The sequence below is a fragment of the Nelusetta ayraudi genome, unplaced genomic scaffold (genome assembly GCF_046127955.1).
Source record: "Nelusetta ayraudi isolate G7.1 ecotype Tasmania unplaced genomic scaffold, CSIRO-AGI_Nayr_v1 ptg000005l, whole genome shotgun sequence".
NCBI classification, from domain to species: Eukaryota; Metazoa; Chordata; class Actinopteri; order Tetraodontiformes; family Monacanthidae; genus Nelusetta; species Nelusetta ayraudi.
The window spans coordinates 8,203,331-8,224,467 of record NW_027466055.1 but is presented as its reverse complement, the minus strand read 5'-3'; the positions used below and the strand labels follow the sequence as shown (position 1 = coordinate 8,224,467).

General features: G+C 46.0%; 2 protein-coding genes across 3 annotated transcripts; both read left to right on the top strand.

Moving 5' to 3' along the window:
• The first annotated feature begins 1,039 nt into the window (after positions 1-1,039).
• bend4 (BEN domain containing 4) lies at positions 1,040-9,455 on the top strand. Its single transcript, XM_076012076.1, has 6 exons — positions 1,040-1,881; positions 5,007-5,615; positions 5,725-5,816; positions 5,898-5,924; positions 6,026-6,266; positions 7,120-9,455. The coding sequence occupies exons 1-6, from the start codon at positions 1,359-1,361 to the stop codon at positions 7,350-7,352; spliced, it is 1,725 nt and encodes a 574-aa protein (XP_075868191.1). The 5' UTR covers positions 1,040-1,358; the 3' UTR covers positions 7,353-9,455.
• Positions 9,456-9,478: 23 nt separating this feature from the next.
• On the top strand, positions 9,479-20,734 carry rab11fip5b (RAB11 family interacting protein 5b (class I)). Of its 2 annotated transcripts, XM_076012056.1 has the most exons (6): positions 9,479-10,425; positions 13,031-13,551; positions 13,897-14,506; positions 15,138-17,549; positions 18,592-18,727; positions 19,279-20,734. In XM_076012056.1, exons 1-6 carry the CDS (start codon positions 10,046-10,048, stop codon positions 19,537-19,539), a joined length of 4,320 nt encoding a protein of 1,439 aa, XP_075868171.1. In that variant the 5' UTR covers positions 9,479-10,045; the 3' UTR covers positions 19,540-20,734. The 2 variants fall into 2 exon arrangements, with proteins under 2 accessions (XP_075868171.1, XP_075868180.1); XM_076012065.1 differs by lacking the exon at positions 15,138-17,549.
• The last annotated feature ends 403 nt before the right edge of the window (positions 20,735-21,137 follow it).

Here is a 21,137-nt window from a genome sequence, read left to right as displayed (position 1 = left end):
AGATTTGGTCCAGCGTCTATATCCAGAAAGCTCACTGCAAAACAATTTGACTATCGATCTTGTTTCCTAAAGTCCCATCAGATGTCACGTCTTCCTTACACCAGCCGTGATGTCATGGTAAAACCCCGAGAAAGAGCAGAGCCAAGTTCTGCTGGTGCTGGCGATACATGCACAGGCCTTGATGTAAGTAGACCTGGTCTTCATTTACATATAAATGCTTGTTTGCAGTTGGAAGGCATCCGTCTCAGGCCCCGACTCTGCAAAATCTCAAACATACAACATGTATTTTCTATTCCACTTTCTGCCAAGATGTGCCGCAACATTTGATCTTCTAATATTACAGCTGCAGGATTTAACTGTCCACACACAGTGACCGAGTTCAAGTCCCTCACCAGTAAGGGTTTCCTTTACTTATTCGTATATTAAGCAGCTGATGATACTGATTTGATGGGCATAACTGCAGTTTAGATGCCATTTATGCATCTAAATGCAGAATCAAAAACATCAACAACACCGCCTCTACATATTCCTCACATATCACTAAGAAAGAAAAAACCAACAAACAAACAAACAAACAAACAAACAAAAACCACATCTGATGGGCCTTCAATTATGAAACAATTTGTTATTTTCCATCTGCCCCTAAAATGTCCTTACTTTGGTGATGTGGCGCCCCCATGTGGTGATACAAACTTGCACAGGCAGTCGCAACAACAAACTGCAGGACGTCAAACAGGGAATCCGGACCAAGGACAGAGTGCAAAGTTGGGGGGGGGAATCATAAAAAGATCATATAAATAAAAAAACAAACTGTTGTTCTAGTGCTAGACTTGAAACACACTGTTTTGTATTTCATAATAAAAAATAAACTTGGTATGCCTGGCATACTAATCATTGCTAGGATTGGTTCTCTGAGACGTCATTAAATGTGCTTTTTAAGATGGTTCCTAGTCACATTTAAAAAAACAAAAAAAAAAACAAAAAACAAAAAACATTGACTGACTTCCTCTGACTCCCAATTAAGGCGGTTCCACTGGAGGCTGCCAACAAGTCCCGCCTCAGTCTCCCCCCACCGCCACCCCCCCAACCGGAAGAGTGTCAGTGTCTGGCCCCCCCGACTGGGGATTGGAAAGGCAGCGTGTCAGTAAATATGAGCCCAGCCTTCATCACACAGTGCACGGGGGGCAGCCGAGCCAGACAGTGGCGACAGTGACGAATCGGACCCCCCCGCCCCCCTCTCCACTACCACCCCACCATCCACCCATCCATCCATCTAACCCCAGTCATCGCAACAGCGTCCCCACAATACCGAGCCGGAACCGTCGGCGACACCTGCTAGCGCAGCACAGCCAGCGGGGATGGAGGGAGAGCCGCAGCCCGCCGACGAGGGGCCCTGCGCCCCGAAGATGTGCCGCCAGCAGCGGGCTCCGTGCGCCTCCATCAAGACCTTCCCGTCCAAACGCTTCGAGGGCAGGTCGCGCTTCGACCGGTCCGCCGTGGTGGAGGTGCCGGTGCTCGGCGACGGGCATCACTTCACCTTCCATCCCGAGCAGCCGCATCACTTCCAGCCGCATCATCCTCAGCAACAGCAGCAGCGTCTGCAGCAGCAGCAGCAGCAGCAGCAGCAGCAGCAGCAGCTTCACCAAAGCAGCGTCACCATCAGCAGCAGCAGCAGCAGCCAGCAGCAGCAACAGCATCGTTTCCCAGCATGTGAAGCCAGGCCCAGCAGCAGGATCCCGACATCCACCTCGGCGGCGGCTTCGGCGGTGGCGTCAGCAGCGTCTTCCCGCTTGCAGCAGCAGCAGCAGCAGCAGCGACGCACAGGCAGCGGCAGAGTGGAGCCCCGCTTCTCCCCAGACTGCACCTACGGGATCAGCTCAGGTGGGCGACTCAAACTTGTGCAGAGTGAGTGATGGAAGTGTCAGGGTGGCATGCACGTCTTTGGAAGAGGAAGTATTTATCCTGCCTTTGTAGATTTTTTTTTGATTTTTTTTTCAAATTTATTTTTATTCTCGTGGATTCTGCCTCAAAAAGAGGTAAGTAACACACAAAAAGCATGTGTCAGAAAAACAGAGCATCGCTTTTTGTCTGCTGTGCATCACTTGCACTCTGTCATTTTCCAGTTCCTCCCCTAATGGTTCCTCTTTTTGTCGTCCCCTCTTATTGATTTGCTGCTGTAATATGAGAAGGCATGATTGAATCAACTGTGTGCACGTCCTTAAAAAAAAAAATCACCAGGTAATTGTGTGTGTGTGTGTGTGTGTGTGTGTGTGTGTGTGTGTGTGTGTGTGTGTGTGTGTGTGTGTGTGTGTGTGTGTGTGTGTGTGTGATTTCAGCATCTGCTGGCCGCTCTCACAACCTTCCAGCTGTAACACATTGTTCCCCCCCCCCCCCCCCCCCCCCCTCAGCTGTTGTTCATTACTTGGCCTGCAGGATGAGGGAGAACTGTGTTGCCCCTGTCGAGGGAGGGCGGCGGCTCCCTGGGAACCGACTGCATGCGAGATGAAAGCTGTGATCTCGCCCGTTGACAAAATTGAAGATCATCCATCTCCTCCTCTAATCAGATATTAATCTCTCCATCGCGGCTTGCCATCAGAGGCTCCATTCGCTGCTGGTTATTGCTGCCTGGCGGCGGCGCAACCGTGTGTTTAATGGGCGCTCGGGTTGCACAGTGGTCCCGTATAGAAACGCTCACATGAGGATTTATGTCATGTGCGTGCGGTGTTTCATGTTCAGCCTGGGAAAACAGACGTGTCGTGTGGTTACGTCTTGGACTTGGAGGACACCTGGATGGTTCGCCTCCGCCCTGCTCTTATCGCCTCCTTGTGAATTGACTTCTGACACTTTGCTGCTATATTTGCAGCTGCTTGCGTTTAACCCTTCGGTCTGTCCGGCCTACTCTCAGGTTTGAGGCCCACGTCTCAAAAAATGACGTTTCATCGATTGCATCCCACTCTGCTGTGCACACAGCCCGGGATTAAAAGTCCCTCATCTGATATATTTTCACATCTTTGCCCTCTGTTTATAGCCTCCCCATAGGGAGTTCAGCCTCTTGCTGAAGCTGATGCTTTGTTGGAACTTCCACATGTATGGAAGGGGACGGAATCAAGAGTTGTCTGAGCGGGAAGAATCAACACCTGGCTGGGACAGGTATCTGTGTCAGGTGTCAGAACCCTGTGTGACATCACAAAGGGAGATTTTTGTTGATGATTTTTTTTTTTTTTTGATGTGACACATACTTTCTTAAAAGGGGAGGAAGCAAAAATGGGAAAAGAATGGACTTCTGTCATTCCTGCGAGTTCCCTGACAGCGGGGAAACACAGCTTATTGTCTGAAAGGAAAGTGCATTATATGGGAGCTTTAACAGCTGAAACACCAACAAACATAAAGAAATGAACAAATCTCACAAGACAGATGCATTTTCAGACACAGTGAATTTTTGATAGTTGTGGGACACAAACCAGTTCAGGACAAACTGTATCATCCATCCCCAGATGCTGCACATTCTCGAAGACATATTAACTGTTTTTCCTCTGCATGACCTGACATCCCTCCCAGGGTGAAAACATGAAATAGTGAAATAATTAAAAAAATAATAATAATATTTGTGTTGTTTTTCTCATCAGAGAAGCCGGAACTGCAATCACTTCGGCTCACACTAACACAGATTGCACTGTGAAAACCGTTTCCCCCGAAGAGTTGTGATTAAAACAAATGGGTCTCATAAATTTGCCTCTGCAGAGCGTGTTGTTTGTAATGAAATTTTACGGGGCCTCTCAGCTCTCGTTGCCACGGGGCTGCGGGGTGTGCAGGGCTGGCAGCGAAGGGTTGTTGGGCGAGGGCGGGGGGGGGACGATATCAGACACATCTCGATGGGTAAACACAGGCAGCGCAAATATGAATCTGTGCAACAAACGTGTGGCAGACTGACTGACGGATGCGTGTGAGCAAATGGCATCGCGGCGACGGCTCGGTGCTACTCACTCTGCCCGTCTTGTGCGTTTCTGTGCACGTGGACAGTGCACGGAGAGGAGCGTGTGCGATCACCTTACGGAGACGTGCCCAGACTGCCAGAGAAGCGGCCCAGCGGGCCCCTGTTTCCGGGCAAAAGATCGGCGCTGATTTCCTCTGCAAGTTTGAAATCCTTTGGCTTTGCCATTTATTGACGTCTGAATAAATCTGCATAATTAAGCTGATCATTCCAGAAAGGGGCCCCGGCCACGAAGGAAAGATAACTGCAACAAAAGGGCACGTTTAAAAAGAGCCATCGGCTAAGGCTGGCCATGGCATTGAAGGTGCAGTGTATGATAATTATACACTTACACAAACATATTTATGAGTAGCATGTTAAGCTTTTCCCAATAAGTCATCCTCAATCCCAAACTATCTCTATTTTACAGTAATTACACTGTAATTACTGTGTAATAGAGGTAGTTTGGTTTTTTTTCCTGTTTTGTTTTTTTTATTAGTTTGTGAGTGTCCTCTTTTCAAAATGTTTCAAATACATTAGTCATCCGTTAGTTTTAGAGGGAGGCAGGCAGGGATCAAAAGAAGAGGGGGGCGGTGGGCGATACTGAATAAGTGCAGTCGCTACAGTGTTCTTTTGTCGGGTCAGGGTCACCACAAAATAAATGTCCCGCTGAACTTTCCTTCGGTGGATGGTTGTACTCTGACACACTTGCCTTGTGCACTGTGCAAGTATCCTTCACTGGATCAGTTGGTTCCTGTTCTGCTACTGCGGCCGCAACACTCTTTCTGTTCTCCCCTCCTCACCCCAGCACGTTATCAGCTTTCAGCTCTCAGCTCAGCTTAGTCTCCACCTGAAAATGTGCCAGGCAGGGAGCCGTGCACGGCTCTTGTCCTCTCCATTCTCTGTTTCTCTCACTAGACAGTTAAAATTCTTATTTAAATGTGCTGAGATTATTTTTCTGCCTCTCGTTTCTCTTTTTTGACTTGGTAAGTAACAACAAAGCCTCTCACTTTTACAATATTTCTTCTGTCTGCAGAGAACCGTCTCATCCTCGACGCCTTCGCCCAGCAGTGCAGCAGAGTCCTCAGCCTCCTGAACAACGGACGCCTCCTGGAGCCGTCCTCCTCCACTCCCTCCTTCACCTCCGGCATCAAGCTGGAGGACGGACCGGTGGAGGTCCAGGGTCTTCACTGCTCCTCCCTGGTCAAGTCCAGACCCGAGGAGAGTTCCTCCAGCACGGACCAGGACGACGAGGCCCAGCGGGGCACCTCCAACCACCACCAGACCTCCGCTGTCCTCCGCATCTTCACCGACTCCCTCCAGAACTACCTGCTCTCGGGGCCACAGCAGCAGCAGCAGCAGCAGCAGCAGCAGCAGCAGCAGCAGCGTCGCCACCCGGAGGATGAACACTGTTCTGCAGCAGAGCCGGGCTCTGGCGTTTCTCCATCCAGACACAACCTGGGCGGCTGGGGCTCGCCAACCCCGTCGGACTCGTACGGCCACCCCTCATCCACGCTGCCTGAGGAAGAGGAGGAGGAGGATGAGGAGGAGAACTGCTGCCCTCGCTGCCTGGAGCTGGAGCAGGAGGTGCTGTCCCTGCAGCAGGAGAACGAGGAGCTCCGTAGCAAGCTGGAGAACATCCCAGGTACCACATACCTCTCTAAGTCATGAATGATCTGATCGGTTTAGAAACTAATAATTTCTACCAGTATCTTGCTACTTGATTGGTCACATGACCATGTGTTACCGCGCAGTTCCCTGTCAAAACGTGCTCGACTACTTCAAGACTGTTCTCGACTTTCACAACCAGCTGGTCCAGCCGATGACGGAGGAGCAGTTCGTAGAGGTGAGGAAGCCTCATCACTTCTCACAGCTGTTTCAAACTGCCTGCTAAATGGCGATTAAAACCCAAACTCCTCTCCTGCAGGAAGAAGAGCGGCAAACCGTCTTCGAGGTCTGTCTTTTAACACTGAAACTCTGCTAATTCTAAAAGGACGTCACCTTAGACCACGTGCGGTGTTTGTGACTGGTGTTGCCGCCGTCTCCGCTCTGCAGGGCAGCAAGCAGCTCCTGGAGAACTATCCGCTCTTCATCTCCAACAAGCAGTGGGACGAGGCCGTCAACTCCTCCAAGAAGGACGGCCGGCGGCTGCTGCGCTACCTGATCCGCTACGTCTTCACCACGGACGAGCTCAAGTTCTCCTGCGGTTTGGGCAAGCGGAAGCGATCGGTCCACTCAGGAGACCCGGGGCTGGAGAGACGACCGCTCAACCCCATCAAAGTCACCTGCCTCAGAGGTAACGATTGGAGTGAAGGTGCTCATACTTGATAGGACAAAAAAAAAAAAGCTTGTTGAAATATGTTTTGACTTTCATTTTGTATTAAGACCTCATCGTTTCTAACATAAAAAACATAGTTTTTAAAGTTCCTATTTGGTGACAAAATTCACTTGATCAATGTTCTTTGACAGTGCCATGTGTATCCATCCTCTCAGTGAGCTCCTACGCATTAAGAAAATTCCCATCTCCTTTATTCTGAGTGTGCGGTAAAACACAGTCCTTCAAATTGGCCCTCGATGATGTCATAGAGGGCTATGATACCTCACTGATGCCTCTTCTAGGTTTGTGACCACGCCCTCTGACTGGCGTTTGTGCCAAACCTTGGTTTTATCCCCCTGCAAACATTTGAAAGGTCCAATCTAGGGGGATACTTGTGCCGTTTTTTTGCAGGAGGTTCTAAACACATGGTTAAATATACTGTATTCTGGAGAGTTTTTAGGATAGAGTCGAAGCAAATGATTTTAGAAATGCAACTGACTTCATTGTTTTTCATTTCATTGTATTTCTTGGCTGCGACCCCTTCAGGGGATACAAGAATACATTTAATTTCACTTATCACAATTTTATAAATTATTTTAGAAAGCATTTAGAAAACTTAAGCTCCATGTTGATAGCTTGCCCAGTCTGGAGTTCAACCTGCATTTGACAAGGTAAAATACATAAGAGTGTTTTGGCTTTAGTTTGCATACATAAGGTAAACTGATAGCATCACTGTCCAAACTCATCCTGACCTCAACGCAATTGAAGTTATTTCTTTAAAACAAACAATCGGGCTTGTCTGGCTGATCCACTCACATGTTCCTCCTGCCAGAGTTCATCCGGATGCACTGTGCCTCAAACCCGGACTGGTGGATGCCGTCGGAGGAGCAGATCAACAAGGTGTTCAGCGACGCCGTGGGTCACGCCCGCCAGGGCCGAGCGGTCGGCACCTTCCTGGGCAGCAGCGGCAGCAGCACCAGCAGCCTCTACCTGGACGGCTTCGACGGCCAGCTGTCGCAGGACGAGCTCTATCTGAAAAGCTGCCAGAACGGCCACTCGGACTGAGTCTGACCGAGGGCAAAACGGACCAAATGCCAGAAATGTAGCCGATACAGCCACATATCAGAACCACGCTGGCCCGCTGAGGTCGCTCTAACATTCCAAAAGTTGATGAAACTGGCACTTTGAACCAGCTCCTTCCGTCGCTTCACCTCCCCCACGCCACTTTTCGGCTTCCAGCCTCGTTTATTCAAACATTTGGCCTTTAACAGAAATGATTTGACACACAGTTTAAGTCTTCCATGAATTACTTTCCCCAGATTTTGTTTCAGTTCTGTTCGGAATTGTTTGGCTCGAGTTCTGCTCCCCTTTTATCTCAACTGTAGCACTGTGTCGTATGATAACTATCCCGCTGATGTTTCCCAGAAGTCGGTGATGCACAGCGCCACCAGTGGAAGCAGAGCTTTAGTCTGTGTATTTCCTTGTGGTCGTTGGCTGAAGCGTCGTTCCTTTCTACAGGAGTGCCTCTAACAATATGCTGGTACTTGTCGTCGTGGAGCTGCATCCAATTTCATTTCTTCATTTGAACCACTTCTCAAGTTTAGTTTTGTTTTTTTTTTTGCCTTTTATGAAAACATGAAATTCATAAAATTATTTTCTTCCTCGTGCACTCAAATGCAACTTCTCTTTGCTTTATTGTTGTTTCCAAAAAAAATAAGGAATTAGCTATTAAAATGCAATCTCCTTTATATTAATTTATACAATCAGTTTTAATTTAGTGACAGAGGTGTTTTGTTTTTTAAACAAGATAATCTGATCTTTAGTTTAGTCTGCAACCCACAGCCGTCACTGTACTGTGGACACGCAATCTTGGAAATTATTGACAAGGTCCACCTATAAAAAAAACAGCAACATTTCTTAGCCTGAATTACTCTTCGAAGTTCAGCACTTTTGCACTTTGCTGTATCTCGCTGTGGCAAAAGCTGCGCGACACTCAAGAGCCTGTAACCTAAATGGAAACCTTCTTCACTCTTCATCCATGTCTCATCTTTCTGCATTCCTTGATTCGAGCTTCTCAACGGCCTCTGGTTGAATGTACCAGATTTTACCATCTCAGTTTGCCTTGTCGATGGCTTGCTGTGTAAATGTGTAATATACTGTATATAAAGTACAGTATTGTGTGAGGTGTTCCTAAGAAAAACGAAAATCTCTGTCTGTCAAAGCCAAGCGGAAAAGTGCCACAGAAGCCTGAAACACTTGGATTCTGTCGTCGTGTTGCCGTCCTGAGTGTGAGCATTTATCAGTATTTAATCCTTTATCCCAAAAGTGGCTGTTCTCAACACTGTGACGCATCTGTATGACTTTTTGTACCAAACAAAAATCTTTTGTTGTTTTTTATCTATAATAATAAATAAAGCACTATCTATCTATCTATCTATCTATCTATCTATCTATCTATCTATCTATCTATCGTCTTTAATCTTTTTCTGCAGCCTACATAGTCTCCACCGGGTGGGGATTTGTGCAGGAAAGCTTTTGCAGCAACTGCTCATCAGGGTCCAGCGGTCGTCTCTTCTATTTATTGATGCATATAGCGCAAAACGCACGACAAGAGACATGTCACAGTTGATCACTGTGGCAATTCAGTTTGACCTCCATGTGAGAAAGGGGTGTGACTCTAGTCTGGTAACCAAAGTTCAGCAGTGATCTTGCACGACTTAACTGGACCTCAAGTTTGCCATTGTCAAAATTGGCTGCAAGTAACTAAAAATGAATAAATGTTGTCTGCGCTGATAAGTATTTGTATTTACATAAAGAACAGGGAGTCTTGAAAGTAGCGTCGCCCAGAAGGTGGATCTGCTCATTGTTTGGTGTTTTTTTTTTTTTTTTTTACCCTGTCACAACAGCTGGGGTGAGAAACATGGAGATCAAAGGCGTGCAATATGCTTTCCTACCACTAGATGCTGAAAAATCTTTCACCCGAGTCCTTTAAGGCTGGGCTTAGGCAGATAGCAACTCCCTTCAAAAAAAAAAAAAAAAAATAAATAAAAAATCTCTCTCTCTCTTTGTTAGGAACATCGCAATCAAAGACCAATTGTGATTTCATTTTCTTTATTGTTGGTTTCCATCCGGATGAATTTTAAACCAACTTATAGCAGCGAGCCACGCCCCCCCCCCCCCCCCCCCCCCCCCCCCCCAGCCGAGCCTTCAGTGCCGCTCGTCTTCTTTTCTGCAGCGTCATGTGCGGAGAGACTCTGCTGCTGGAATCTGCTCACATGTCTGACCGCCCCTGAGCTGCTGCTGGTGCTGCAGCGTCTGCGCGTCTCAGTCGGACTTTTCGGTGGGGCACTTCCTCTTTAATTCTGCGGCACTGCACGGCTCACGCTGCTGCTGCTGCTGCTGGTGGTGCTGCTGCTGCACCGCACCGCACTGGTGCGTCCTGGAGGAGGAGGTGTTGGTGCGCCGCTGCGGTCACACGGTGAAGATGCAACCCGCACCGGTCATCGCGCAGTGGCAGCCTGGCACGCCGATCATCCGCCGTTGACTTGCTTTGATGAATCGATGCGGAGCTGCCCGCTGGTCCCGCAGTCCGAACGCTGACCTCGGGTAAACACCTCCCCACAGGCCGCCCTCCTTCATCCCGGCGGCTGGTTCCGGAGAGTCCGCAAGCAAGAGGCGTTTCCTGCTACTGTCTGCACCGTCGCACAAAGACGATGAGCGGAGTCCAGGAGTGAAAGCCTCACCTGCGGCGCTCCAAGATGATGTCCCTCATAGACCTGGACGACGAGCAGCGGTGGGTGCCCACGCACGTCAATGTCACCGTGCTACGCGCCAGAGGGCTGCGCACCAAGGGCAAGCACGGCAGCCGCTACCTGTACACCATCGTCCAGGTGGGCAAGGAGAAGTACACCACCGGGCTGGTGGAGAAGGCCGACGTGCCGGAGTGGAACGAGGAGTGCTGCTTCGAGCTGCTGCCGGGCATCCTGGAGGAAGGCGGCAGGGGCTCCTACCCGCCGGGCAGCGGGGACCTGGTGCTGACCGTCATGCACCGGGTGCTGATCGGACTGGACGTGTTCCTCGGGCAGGCCGTCATCCCGCTGGATAAGATATTCCAGGAGGGCATGTGTCCCCGAGATGAGTAGGTTCCATGTTTCTTTTGTCTACCATGGAGATTGCTTAAGTGTAACCAACAATGTGTCAGCAAGAATTTCTCCAAGAAACGTTTAAATAGAATATTCAATTCTGCTGCCACACTGCAGCTGGACTGCTAAGATTTGAGATCTTTTGCATCCTTCTTGCCAAGCTCCTCTCTAAAGAATATTCTGTAGTCTTGTGAGATCAGTCAGCTTTTGTTTTAGTAGTGACAGCTGAGAAGAACAGCAAGAAGTAACTGCTGCAAAGTGCTCTCGAAAGCCACTAAAGGAGATAGAGAGGACTTAGAGGCAGTGACACATAGTGCAGTAGTGGCAATTCTTTTTTGTTTTAGCAAAACTAGATGGCTTTTTCTGATTTTGACCATTGAAGTTTAGCACTAAAGACCTTTCCAAATGGAGATATTAGTCACTTTTTGTCCGGTGTCACACCCCACACCAACCACTGCTGCATAGCTGGGGTAGAAAAAAAAAAATCTGATACTAACTTTAAATGAGATAGAATTTTTGTGTGTGTGTTTTTTTTAAAAGAACTGATTGTCAACATTTTCCTGAGGTCTCTTTCCCAGATCTTTATCAAAATAAGTCCACTGGATTTATCTCCATCTCCCCACCAGGTCAATCTCAGCAGTCAGCAATAATGTACTGTATGTTGTTAGTAGAAAAAAGCCTATTTGAACAAAGTAAGTGTGGTGTGTATGCTGTCCCAGGAAGCCACTAAATCTTCAACTATGGGTGCAAAGAAGCTCATTAAATACATCCGATGATGTCTGCTACTTGTAGTCCGAGGGGAACTCCCACAATGCACTGCATATCGACAAGATGGAATCCATTGTGAGGAAGGTGATGGTTGTGTGATGGAGTCTGCTCTCTGAGGTCTTGAGCCCTGACTGAATTTATTATTTAATGGTTGCAAGAACAAATAAACCAAGCGTTAAAAGAGCCAACAGGGCACTTTGGTTGGTACACCAAAACTATTTTACAAGCAGAGAGCAGAAAGTTCCTTTCTATAGTTTGGAAAACATGGGTGCCAAACATACTGTGAATCCATATTTTATCATGTGCAGACCACCTCTTGGACTTTGTAGTCTCTCTGTTTTTGTGAGATTCCTTCATTTCTTCAAAAGCAATGTTTAAGGCATTACTTTAATATGACACGCTCCATATGCATCACTAAGTTTTTAGAGCAGGCATTGAGAGACAAGATGAGTTGGCATAAGTTGGTTGTTCTATGTAACTAGAAATTACATAGAGGCTGTTAGTACAAATGAATCTGTGTCTAATTTGCTGTTGAACTGTGAGTTTTTCTCATGACTGAGAAACTGCTTTTAAATTGTTGTTTTCTTTAGAGTTTGGATCTGAATCAAGTCTAATTTGCCACTGTTATGAACAGTTGAAGACCTCATCTGTGTTGCAGGTGATGCACCAGGGTCACATGCTCGACAGGTTCTAACATTAGCAGTGCAGAGCAGTGCAGAGCAAAGCAATATAACACGTGTCCTTTGCAGCTCCACAGATCCTCCAAATTTGTGGTTTTGGTTTTGGCTCGACCACACTTTCTCTTGTGCACTCAAATCCTGGGATGTAGGAGCAAAAAAGGGATTTCATTGGTTCATAAAGTAATACCCACATCTTTATACAGCTCAAGCACACGGCGGGATAGAGTTTAGGCTGTGATTTCCAGCTCTAAAGCTTATGAAACATTCGGTTTCTCAAAGTTTCTCTCCAGTCCCTCCTAGCGGATATTTTTTCAGATTATGTAACATATGGAGAGCACTGACTAGAGGAAACCATGCTCCTCTTGTCTGGGACGTAAACACACAGCTACAGACTTGTGTTTCGAACACCAGACGGTAATAATTTCATCTAAACTGCAGTACAAACAAGCATTTTGATTGGAAAAGAGTCTTTCCATTAGTAGTGGTAAGGGATTGTAACCACACTGAGACTTCTAACTTGACAAATCACTCTGCTTTGCAGGTGTTCAACTCACTAATTCACACCAAATGCCACTGGCACTGCCTGTGAAGCAGACTTGTTTGTGCATCTGGGGGTTTCAAGTAATTTGGAAAACACGAGTCAGTGTGCGGCGTCGAGTTGTGTTGCTCACTGTGTTTACAGCGTCTGGCATGTTGCTGGAAGACGTGATTGGCAGCTGTACAGCAGATCAAACAAATTTTAGATTGATTTCAACAAAACAGCGGGGAAAAGTCTACAGTTGTTAAGTTGTACTTTCTGGCTATGATAACAAGTGCTGTAGTGGGGCTACATTGGGTCACATTCAAATTAAATGGAAACACTACTTTTCGTTTCAGGACCAAGTTTAACCATCAGCTCCTAAAAAGTATGTTTTGTCCATTTCTGAGAAATATTTGTCTAATAAACAAATCATAATTTTTTTATTAATGTCAAACAGGCCAAAGTTTGTAGATTTTTCCTAAATAACATTATTAAACATTAGGTCATTCCGTCAAATCATTGGCTGCAGGCCAAATACCAAAGCACTTCTTCTGGTATTGCCTAATCGCACCAGTGACTTATGACTCAGACTTTGTCCATTTGTCGACCTTCACATTTGCTCTGTGTCTCCAGATGGTTCAAGCTGAACTCTAAGTTGGGGAGAAAAGAGAAGGAACGTGGTGGACTGCAAGTGACGGTGCAGTTCACTCGCAACAACATGACAGCCAGCATGTTCGACCTCACCATCAAGGACAAGCCTCGCTCAGTGTTTGGCAAGCTCAAGGATCGCGTGACGGGCCGGAAGAGGGGGGACATGGAGTCTTCCTCGGCTATCGTGCCGGGGCGCTATGCTGCCCTCTCAGGGTCCACGGGGCAGCCGTTCGGGGAGGAGGGTGGAGAGCCTTTGGAACCTCCCGACACTGAGACGATGGAGAAGAAGAGCAAGATGAAAGATTTCTTTAAAGGCAGGCTGCGCAAATCGTCTGATACCCAGTCGTGTTCTTCGCTGGGTTCAGACAGCAGCATGTTTTCCATCCCTGGGGATAAGCCACCACCCAGTCTGGATCTGCTCTCAGACCCTCCCAGCTCTCCCGTCTACAGTAGCAAAGTGAGGATGGACACTCACTATGGCGAGGCAGATTTAGCAAAGAAAGGTGAGGTTTGCACTCTTGTTGCTGTCAAAAGAGTCAGTCCTCTTTGTGGCACTAAAGACAGTCAAATCTAAAAATCGACCTAAATGTAAAGGGTATATTGAAGACAAGTGTTTGAGGATAAATAAGGGTTGGTTTACTCAGTTAAAGATCATCCATCATTCCAGTATTTTGCCACATAGTATACTTGAAATTAATTGGTTCTGAAAATGTGTCCATGATAAAATCACAATGATTTATTGTCTCCAAAATATATTAAATAGTATAAAGACTAGTCTGACCAACGGATCAGGATCTTGGTATTGCTGTATTTACAAAAATAGACTATTTTCATTTTTATCCCAACAGTGCTCACCAGCCAGCACACCACAAAGGTTCTCAAACACAAGCGGGCCTTCAGCGACGAGGCAAGTAAGATCACAACAGCCTACTCTCGCCCAAACCCAGCACTGGAGTCCCTGAAGGGTCAGAGCATGACCCAGTCCAAGTCTTCCCTGTGCATCAATGGTAGCCATGTGTACGACTCGGAGCCTTCTTCTCCAAAGAGCTCCGTGGCCCACCCATCCAAGATGGACCTGCTGGAGAAGTGCTCCCCACTCTCGCGCTCCTTGCAGAACCTCACGAGGAAAAGTGAGGACAAAGGTTCCTTCACCGAGGGACGACGCTGGTCCTTTGACAAGTCAAAGAAAGAGGACAAGGAGAAAGACAAGGAAGTCCAGGACTTGTCTTCGTCAGTTTCGCAAACCCAATCAGAGGGTCAGGCTGGGCAGGTGGCACCAGGGGTGTCCTCCTCCTCTGACTCGCCACCTGACAAAGGGAAGAAACTAAGAAAGACAATATTCTCTGGAGGGAGGAGTGATTCTCTCCCGGCTAAGTCAGATCTTAACCAGGCTTCTTCATCATCTGAGGGGAGGCTGAGAGGCTGGTTTGGTTCTGGTGATTCCCAGAACAAACCGAGGTGAGTTTTTCGGTAGGTTTGTCTTGGCTTCTCATTGTTGGGGATCCTTTTGTCTAAGCCAGACAGCAGGAGAAATTGGGAGGTCTGTATTCAGCTGGGCGTCCTGCAATCCTTGTTTGATATGCCGCTTGCTAATTTGCTAAAATATTGTGTTTCGTTTCACAACCACACTGCTTTGTTATCCCATGCTGCATTCACCATGAACAGCACGTTTCAATTTTCTTTCCAAGTTTGATTTTCTTTATTGGAAATGCAACATCACTGTGTGGTAGAAAAATGCCCTTGCAAGGAGGATGTGTTGAAAATCACTCGTTTGATTGTATGAGTTTCTTCAACGGAATTGCCGCTGGCACAGGTCTCAAATGGCTGCATATTTTTGCTGATTTTTTTTTTACTTGCTTCACTTTTGTTTTTGATTGAGTTTGCGTCTCCTTTTTCATATTTCTTTAATTTAAAGAGTCTGTTGTCCACAAATGTGAGTTCAGAATACCAGGTGACAGAAATGCCCCACTTTGTTGTTGAATATTAGCTTGTCTTCTTTCTGTTTTTACTAGAAAAAAAGATTCCCCATTTGGCAAACAGTGGCAAACGTTAACTAAGCTAAGCTGTTGTGCCCTATTTTCTTCTACAGGCTGGAAGTTTCTCCTAAGGTAGAAAGCAGCTCAGATGTATCCCATCCTGTCCCTCCTTGCTCTCCTGTTCCCCTTCCTAGCTCTTCTGCCTCACCATCAGCTCACGACACATCGGACAACTGCAATCACGCCAACCCCTTTATTTCCTCTCCCTCACCCTCCTCGACTCCCACTTCCTCTTTAAACCCTTTACCCCATCACATGCAATGCAATCCCTTTATTGAGGAGCTCATAGCTGAAGAGCTGCAGAGGTCTCCCATAGAACCCTGCCCTTCCTCAGGCTCCTCTCCCTTTAATTATACTCCCTTGCCCTCTAAGTCCTGCACACTCAGCCCTGTTTACCACACTGGTTCTTCAAATGTGGCTTCAATAGCACGGGAGCGACCTAGGCCAGTAGCTAGGCAGATATCTCTCCCGGCTTTGCTACCCAGGGCAGCAACTCATAGCTCCCCTAAAGACTCTGTGCCTCGCTCCATGTCAGAGACAGATGACTGGGAAGACTCGTTTGACGCCTTCGCCTCCATCAGATTCAACTCGCCGAAATGTCATCGTCCTCAGAGAGAACAGAAAATGAGTCTGAATTCATGTTATGGACAGAGATGCCCAACTGCACAAAAGCTTTGTAAAGAAGATCCTCCACCTTTGCCTCCGAGGAGAGTTGTAAGAACCCCGGGGAATGATGTTTTCTCAGATGGCTGGCTTCACAGAGGTCAAGAACTCGCTGTTCATAAAGAAGCCTACCTGCTCTCACAGACAGGTGTGGCTTCGCTGCAACATGGAAGAGAAGTAGAAAGGAACAACATAGCTTGGGGTCCTCACACAAGAAACAAGGCCTCTGACTCCCAGCTCTACGCAAACATGAATTCTTCTGGATTTCTGTCAGAGGAAACTTTAAAAAAGTTCAGATATGAACCTCTGGAAGATGTAGCAGACTGCTGGGGAGGAATGCTCTTTGAGCAAGACCTATACGGACGTGTGTGCAGAGGAAACTTTAAACAACCCACAGCAAACTTTAACTTTTCGCTAAATGCAGAAAACAGGCCCACAAGTAAGTTAACGCCTACAAACCCAGGACCTAAATTTTTACTTGACAACCATCTGTCTGTTGCAGATCTTTTGGATTTGCCAGTCAGTCCCTCAAAACCGAATGTTTCAACCACACAAACAGAAGATCATAAGTCTGCTTCACCTGAGCCCATGTGTGTTCAAAATGCCTCACTCCCACCAACCCCAGGAGATTTACGTTTAAACACAAGTACTTCAGACTTTAGTTTCATTGATTCGGATGGTTCCTCCCAGTCTGAAGCAGTCGATACCCTTCAAAGTATTGAAAGTTTGAGTGTGACTCTTCCGAAGTCATCAGAAGATTTACGCATGGGTTCTTACCACGCACAGACGCCTCAGGGTATCTTCACATTGAAGGACACCTACATACCAGAAACAAACTCTTCTTTTGAGATAACCGCCTCATCCAACAAACTCACCCCGGCTTTCCAGGACAACGGCCAAAACTGTCCACGTGAGCCAAACGATGGTATGTTGCACTTGAACCGTCGAGAAACAGACTGTTTGCCCACCCAAACTCCCAACCCAATGTGTCTCGAATCCAGTGGAATTGTGAAATGTCCTGTTGATTTTAACAACACTCAGAAAACCACTCAGAAGGAGTTTGATGACAATGGAAACCCACAAGGTAAAATATGCACCTATAATCAGACTGGGTCATTTTCTGGCGTGGTCAGTGCCCGTCTCAGACCGAAAGGAGTGCGAAGCAACACCGGCAGTCCGAACAACCAAAGCAAGAGTGGTGAGAGAGAGTTTGAACAGCTCTTGTCACTCGTCCAAAACATTTCAGGTGCTAGTGAAGGACCGCTGTCGTACCAACCTACCAAATCTGCTCTGTATACCCTGATGATTTCAAACCAACCGACAGATTTACACGAAAGCAGCCTCAACAAAAGTCAAACGCTTCGGGACGAGTCCAACGTGAAAGCAGATGTATGCTCACCTGACAATCCATTGCCTTTTATCTCAGAAAAAAGTAAGTTGGTACAAACATCGGTAATCACTTTTGAGGACCTTCATGCAAAAGTAGCTCCAAACTTTAAACCTGCTTCAAAGATGGAACCATCTTTTAGAGCGCCTGAACTGTCCTCGTGTTCCGTCAGTTGTGCACCCCCCGACTCCGCTAGTGCGCACGCTTCGCAACAGACTTCCCTTCCTTGTAACCCCTCCGTAAATCACTCAAGTGCGGGGCCCAGTGACGGGGCCAGCACTACTCTTGCAGTGGCCCCCTGCACCACCACCACCTCCATCATCTCCAACACTGACCTGCCCCTGGTCGATGCACAGCACTCACTTTTGCCAGAGAAGACACAGCCAGCTAGCAACCTGCCCCATCAGGAGAGCAGGTGAGAATGACGAGTAGGTTGATTTAAAAAAAAAAAGAGAGAGAGAGAAATTTGTGGTGGACTTAAATGACCTACTTACACACATTAAAAACGGCACCAATTATGTTCTTTTTTTCTTTGTTGTTTGCTTTGTCTGCTGCTGTTGGCCTGGCTTGGTTATTGATGAATGCACTGATGCTTGAGATTTTTGCTTTTGGGATGTTTCAAGTTCTGCACTGTTCTTGGCTTTGCCTCAATTTTACGTTACCCATCTCATTTTTTTTTTTTTTACTGCATTTTTAGTACTCTGATCTGCCTCTACATTAAGGTACTTTAGATTAGATCGATTCTGAAAACCAGGTGTTCTAAACAAAATCTATGTTAATTTTCTTAGAAGAACAAGACAATGGAACTAGAAGATAGAAAGAAAGTTTTTTTTCAAATACAAACTGACAATTCACAGTTATTATTCAAGGGTCCAATGATTGACAGTTTCCCGAAAAGACAAATCATTTATTTCCTGAGATAATTTTCTGAGATATTTTGTACATACTTCGACATGCCAGAGTAGAATTTTTCACCAAGCTGCTGTCTTTATTTCACATTTCAATGTGAACTTTTCATTTATTGTTTGTGCAGCAGGTAAACCCTGGTCATTGCTCCTGCCTCTTTCTACCTGCAAGAGCACTGATTGGTTCAGTTATATTATGACTGAAGATATTGGAGCATTTCAAGATGGATCTGAGAAAACTTGAGACTTGAAATTTCAGTGATTGATTTACCTTGCAAGGTTAAAGCCGTGTCCCCAGATGAAGCTGCTATTATTCAAATATTCTGTCAAAACATTCACTTTCCTTCCTTCTTAAGTTCAAGCCATCCCCTCTTGCCATTAAGATGACCTCAGTTTCTTGTACAAATCAATCTGCTCCAGGTTTGGATGTGTTTCAATGTGTTGAATGTGGACGAGTGTGTGAAAAGTTCTCTTTTAACTGCCGATGAACACTGCATAATGTGCATGACTGCTTTGAGTGAACATACTAGTGCTAAACTCTTGGCTCCGCAGACCTCATCCAGTGAAGCCTTTAACCTCTAGCCAGCCAGAGAAGAAAGAGGGTCGTTCGGTGCTGGAGAAGCTAAAGTCAACCATCAACCCTGGACGCATGGCAAGCCAGGCTGCAGCAGAAACTGAGAAGAATCAGGTCTCCCTCTCTTGAACCTCATAAAGTCTTGCCATCTCTGTATTGGTTGATAAGAATCATAGTTTTTAAACATTTAGTAGTCGTGTCTTTATTATTTTTCATTTGCAGATTTGGCTCGATTACATTATATAATAGGTCTCACTTAACTGCTTAACTGCTGCATCAAAACATGGAGTTGCTACATCTGCTAGCTCCCTGTTATTCTGAGGTTGCATTTAACACTGCAGAGACAAATGCTGATCCAGTGACTTTTCTTCAGTCTGACCTAATTTTCTGGCCTAGATCAGAGTTTTCATCTGCATGTTGCTCTGCTTCTATAACACTTTTGTCTCTAGGAGCCCCGAGGAGTGGAAGATAAGAGTGAATTATTTTTCTGTGAAAGAAATTATCTAATAAATGCAAGTCCATGTCTTCACAGTATGCGGTTATCACCTCAAAATGCACAATAGGTCCCTTTCTAAAAACAAAGTCTTCCCACTGAAGGACATATTGACATACAGTGTTTCACCTGGTATTTTTACATCCTCACTGTTCATTTCCCTCTGCCGCAGGAGGAGATTGCAAAACGCTCGGCACAGTACCAGCACCTGACAAACATGGAGCTGATCTCCCTGCTGCTGCAGCAGGAGATGGACACGCAGAAGCAGCAGGTGGCCTACGAGCAGCAGCAGACACAGCTGAGGAAGTGTGAGGCCGAGCTGAAAAAGGTCAAGCTGCAGGTTCGGGACCTGGAGGACTACATCGACAATCTTTTACTGCGGATCATGGAGCAGACGCCCACCTTGCTCCAAGTGCGCCAAAGGCACAAGTGATAACAGTCAACGGTGTGTTGCACATGGTTTGCATTAAAGCAACACTGTTGTTTTTCTTCCTAAAATTATAGTGTCAACATCATTCTTGTGATTCATTGACTTTTAATGGAGAGATACGGCACCCCCCTTGCTGGCCTTTATAGGACTGTATAAATTCAGCTGTCTGCCCAGGAGGAACAAGAACCAGCATGTTCTGTCCCTTGATTGGATAGTCTTTCTGGCCTTGTCTGGTTTTGTCCTCTTTGGTTTCTTTGGCACCTGCTGCCATTGTGTGTGTAACGGCCAGTGAGCAGGGAACGAAAGAGGAAGCAAGAAAGTAAAGGAGAGACACTAGCCAAGCTTGGCTGCTGGGCAGGCAACCAGAGTTATACAGACCAGTAGCACACTAGCTGAGGGCATTGTTTTTATGGTATATAGATTACCATTGTCCCAGTTATACCTATAAAAATAAGTTGTTTTTTACATTATTAGTTCAAAAAGAAAAAAAACAGAACAGTGTTGCTGTAATGCAGTATTTCTGTGCATAAGTAAAGGGATACAGACAGCTGAACAAATCTTCCAGGTCGTCTCACTGCTGATTACTGCCTTGTTGATGTAGACGCGATAGTTACCCAACATGCATGCAGGTTCCTGTTCCAGTATGGCACGAACAAAAAAGTACAGCACATCACTTTATGAAAAAGAGCTTCTATTAAAGTGAATGCAAAATGTTATTTTATGCACTATTAAGGGAGTCATCTAACGTTGCTGTTGCTTTAAATTTCAATTATAGGAGCCACTTTGCTCAGCTTCCACACTTGCATTGAGTAAAACATTGTGCAGGCATCAGGAAATCCCTGCTAGTAGATTTAATGTCACAATGCCAGGCATTACAACAGGATAATACAAATAAATAATGCGCTGTGAAGGTAATCATTTTTAGTCACGCAGAGTTTATGTTATGTAAGTCATTTATATTATATGATAAATAAATAATGTATTATTTAATTTTTTTATGTCTGTTTATGCAACTTTTGATGAAATGGCACCAATTAATTGTAGAAGTCACACCATATAAATGCAGTAATGAAGTCAATGCAGTAGTAACTTAGAATAATTACTTTACGATGACGCCATTCTCACATGTCACTGTAGCCACTTGCAATGCTTTCCAAGACCGCAGTACTGTACTGTTCTGAAATAAATTGCACATTAGTGTTAAGCTGTTTTTTTTTTTTCTTTTATGTATTCTTACTTGTAGAGCCTGGTTCTCCCCACAGGAGTGCGCTGTTTGTTGCATGTAGTCTAAGATGAGATCTGTTGGTTCAGCACAAAAACCATTCTGACCTTGCAATTACTATGAGATTTTAGGTTGTTTAATTTCTGTAGCTAATAACAGTCTAGTAATCTCTATTCTAAGGTGTTTTTGTATACAAATTACTCTTCCTCTTATTCTTCAAAACAGTTATGTGATGTGAAAAGCAAAGAAATCAAACCTGATGGGATGCACCTTGGAAGTATTCAGCAAAAGCGATTTCACAGTTGCCCAGTTTGAAATGTTCCCGTTTCCACTTAGGTTAGTGCAACAGTGACGTGTCCTTGCTATTAGATTCCCCATT

What these genes read in the sequence shown, in the direction of transcription:
- bend4 (XM_076012076.1), top strand. Translation starts at nt 1,359, where the DNA reads ATGGAGGGAGAGCCGCAGCCCGCCGACGAGGGGCCCTGCGCCCCGAAG. An exon ending in AGCGGCAAACCGTCTTCGAG is followed by an intron (nt 5,925 to 6,025) that starts GTCTGTCTTTTA and finishes TCCGCTCTGCAG; the next exon opens with GGCAGCAAGCAGCTCCTGGA. An exon ending in CAAAGTCACCTGCCTCAGAG is followed by an intron (nt 6,267 to 7,119) that starts GTAACGATTGGA and finishes TCCTCCTGCCAG; the next exon opens with AGTTCATCCGGATGCACTGT.
- rab11fip5b (XM_076012056.1), top strand. Translation starts at nt 10,046, where the DNA reads ATGATGTCCCTCATAGACCTGGACGACGAGCAGCGGTGGGTGCCCACG. An exon ending in GATTCCCAGAACAAACCGAG is followed by an intron (nt 14,507 to 15,137) that starts GTGAGTTTTTCG and finishes TTTCTTCTACAG; the next exon opens with GCTGGAAGTTTCTCCTAAGG. An exon ending in CTGCCCCATCAGGAGAGCAG is followed by an intron (nt 17,550 to 18,591) that starts GTGAGAATGACG and finishes TTGGCTCCGCAG; the next exon opens with ACCTCATCCAGTGAAGCCTT.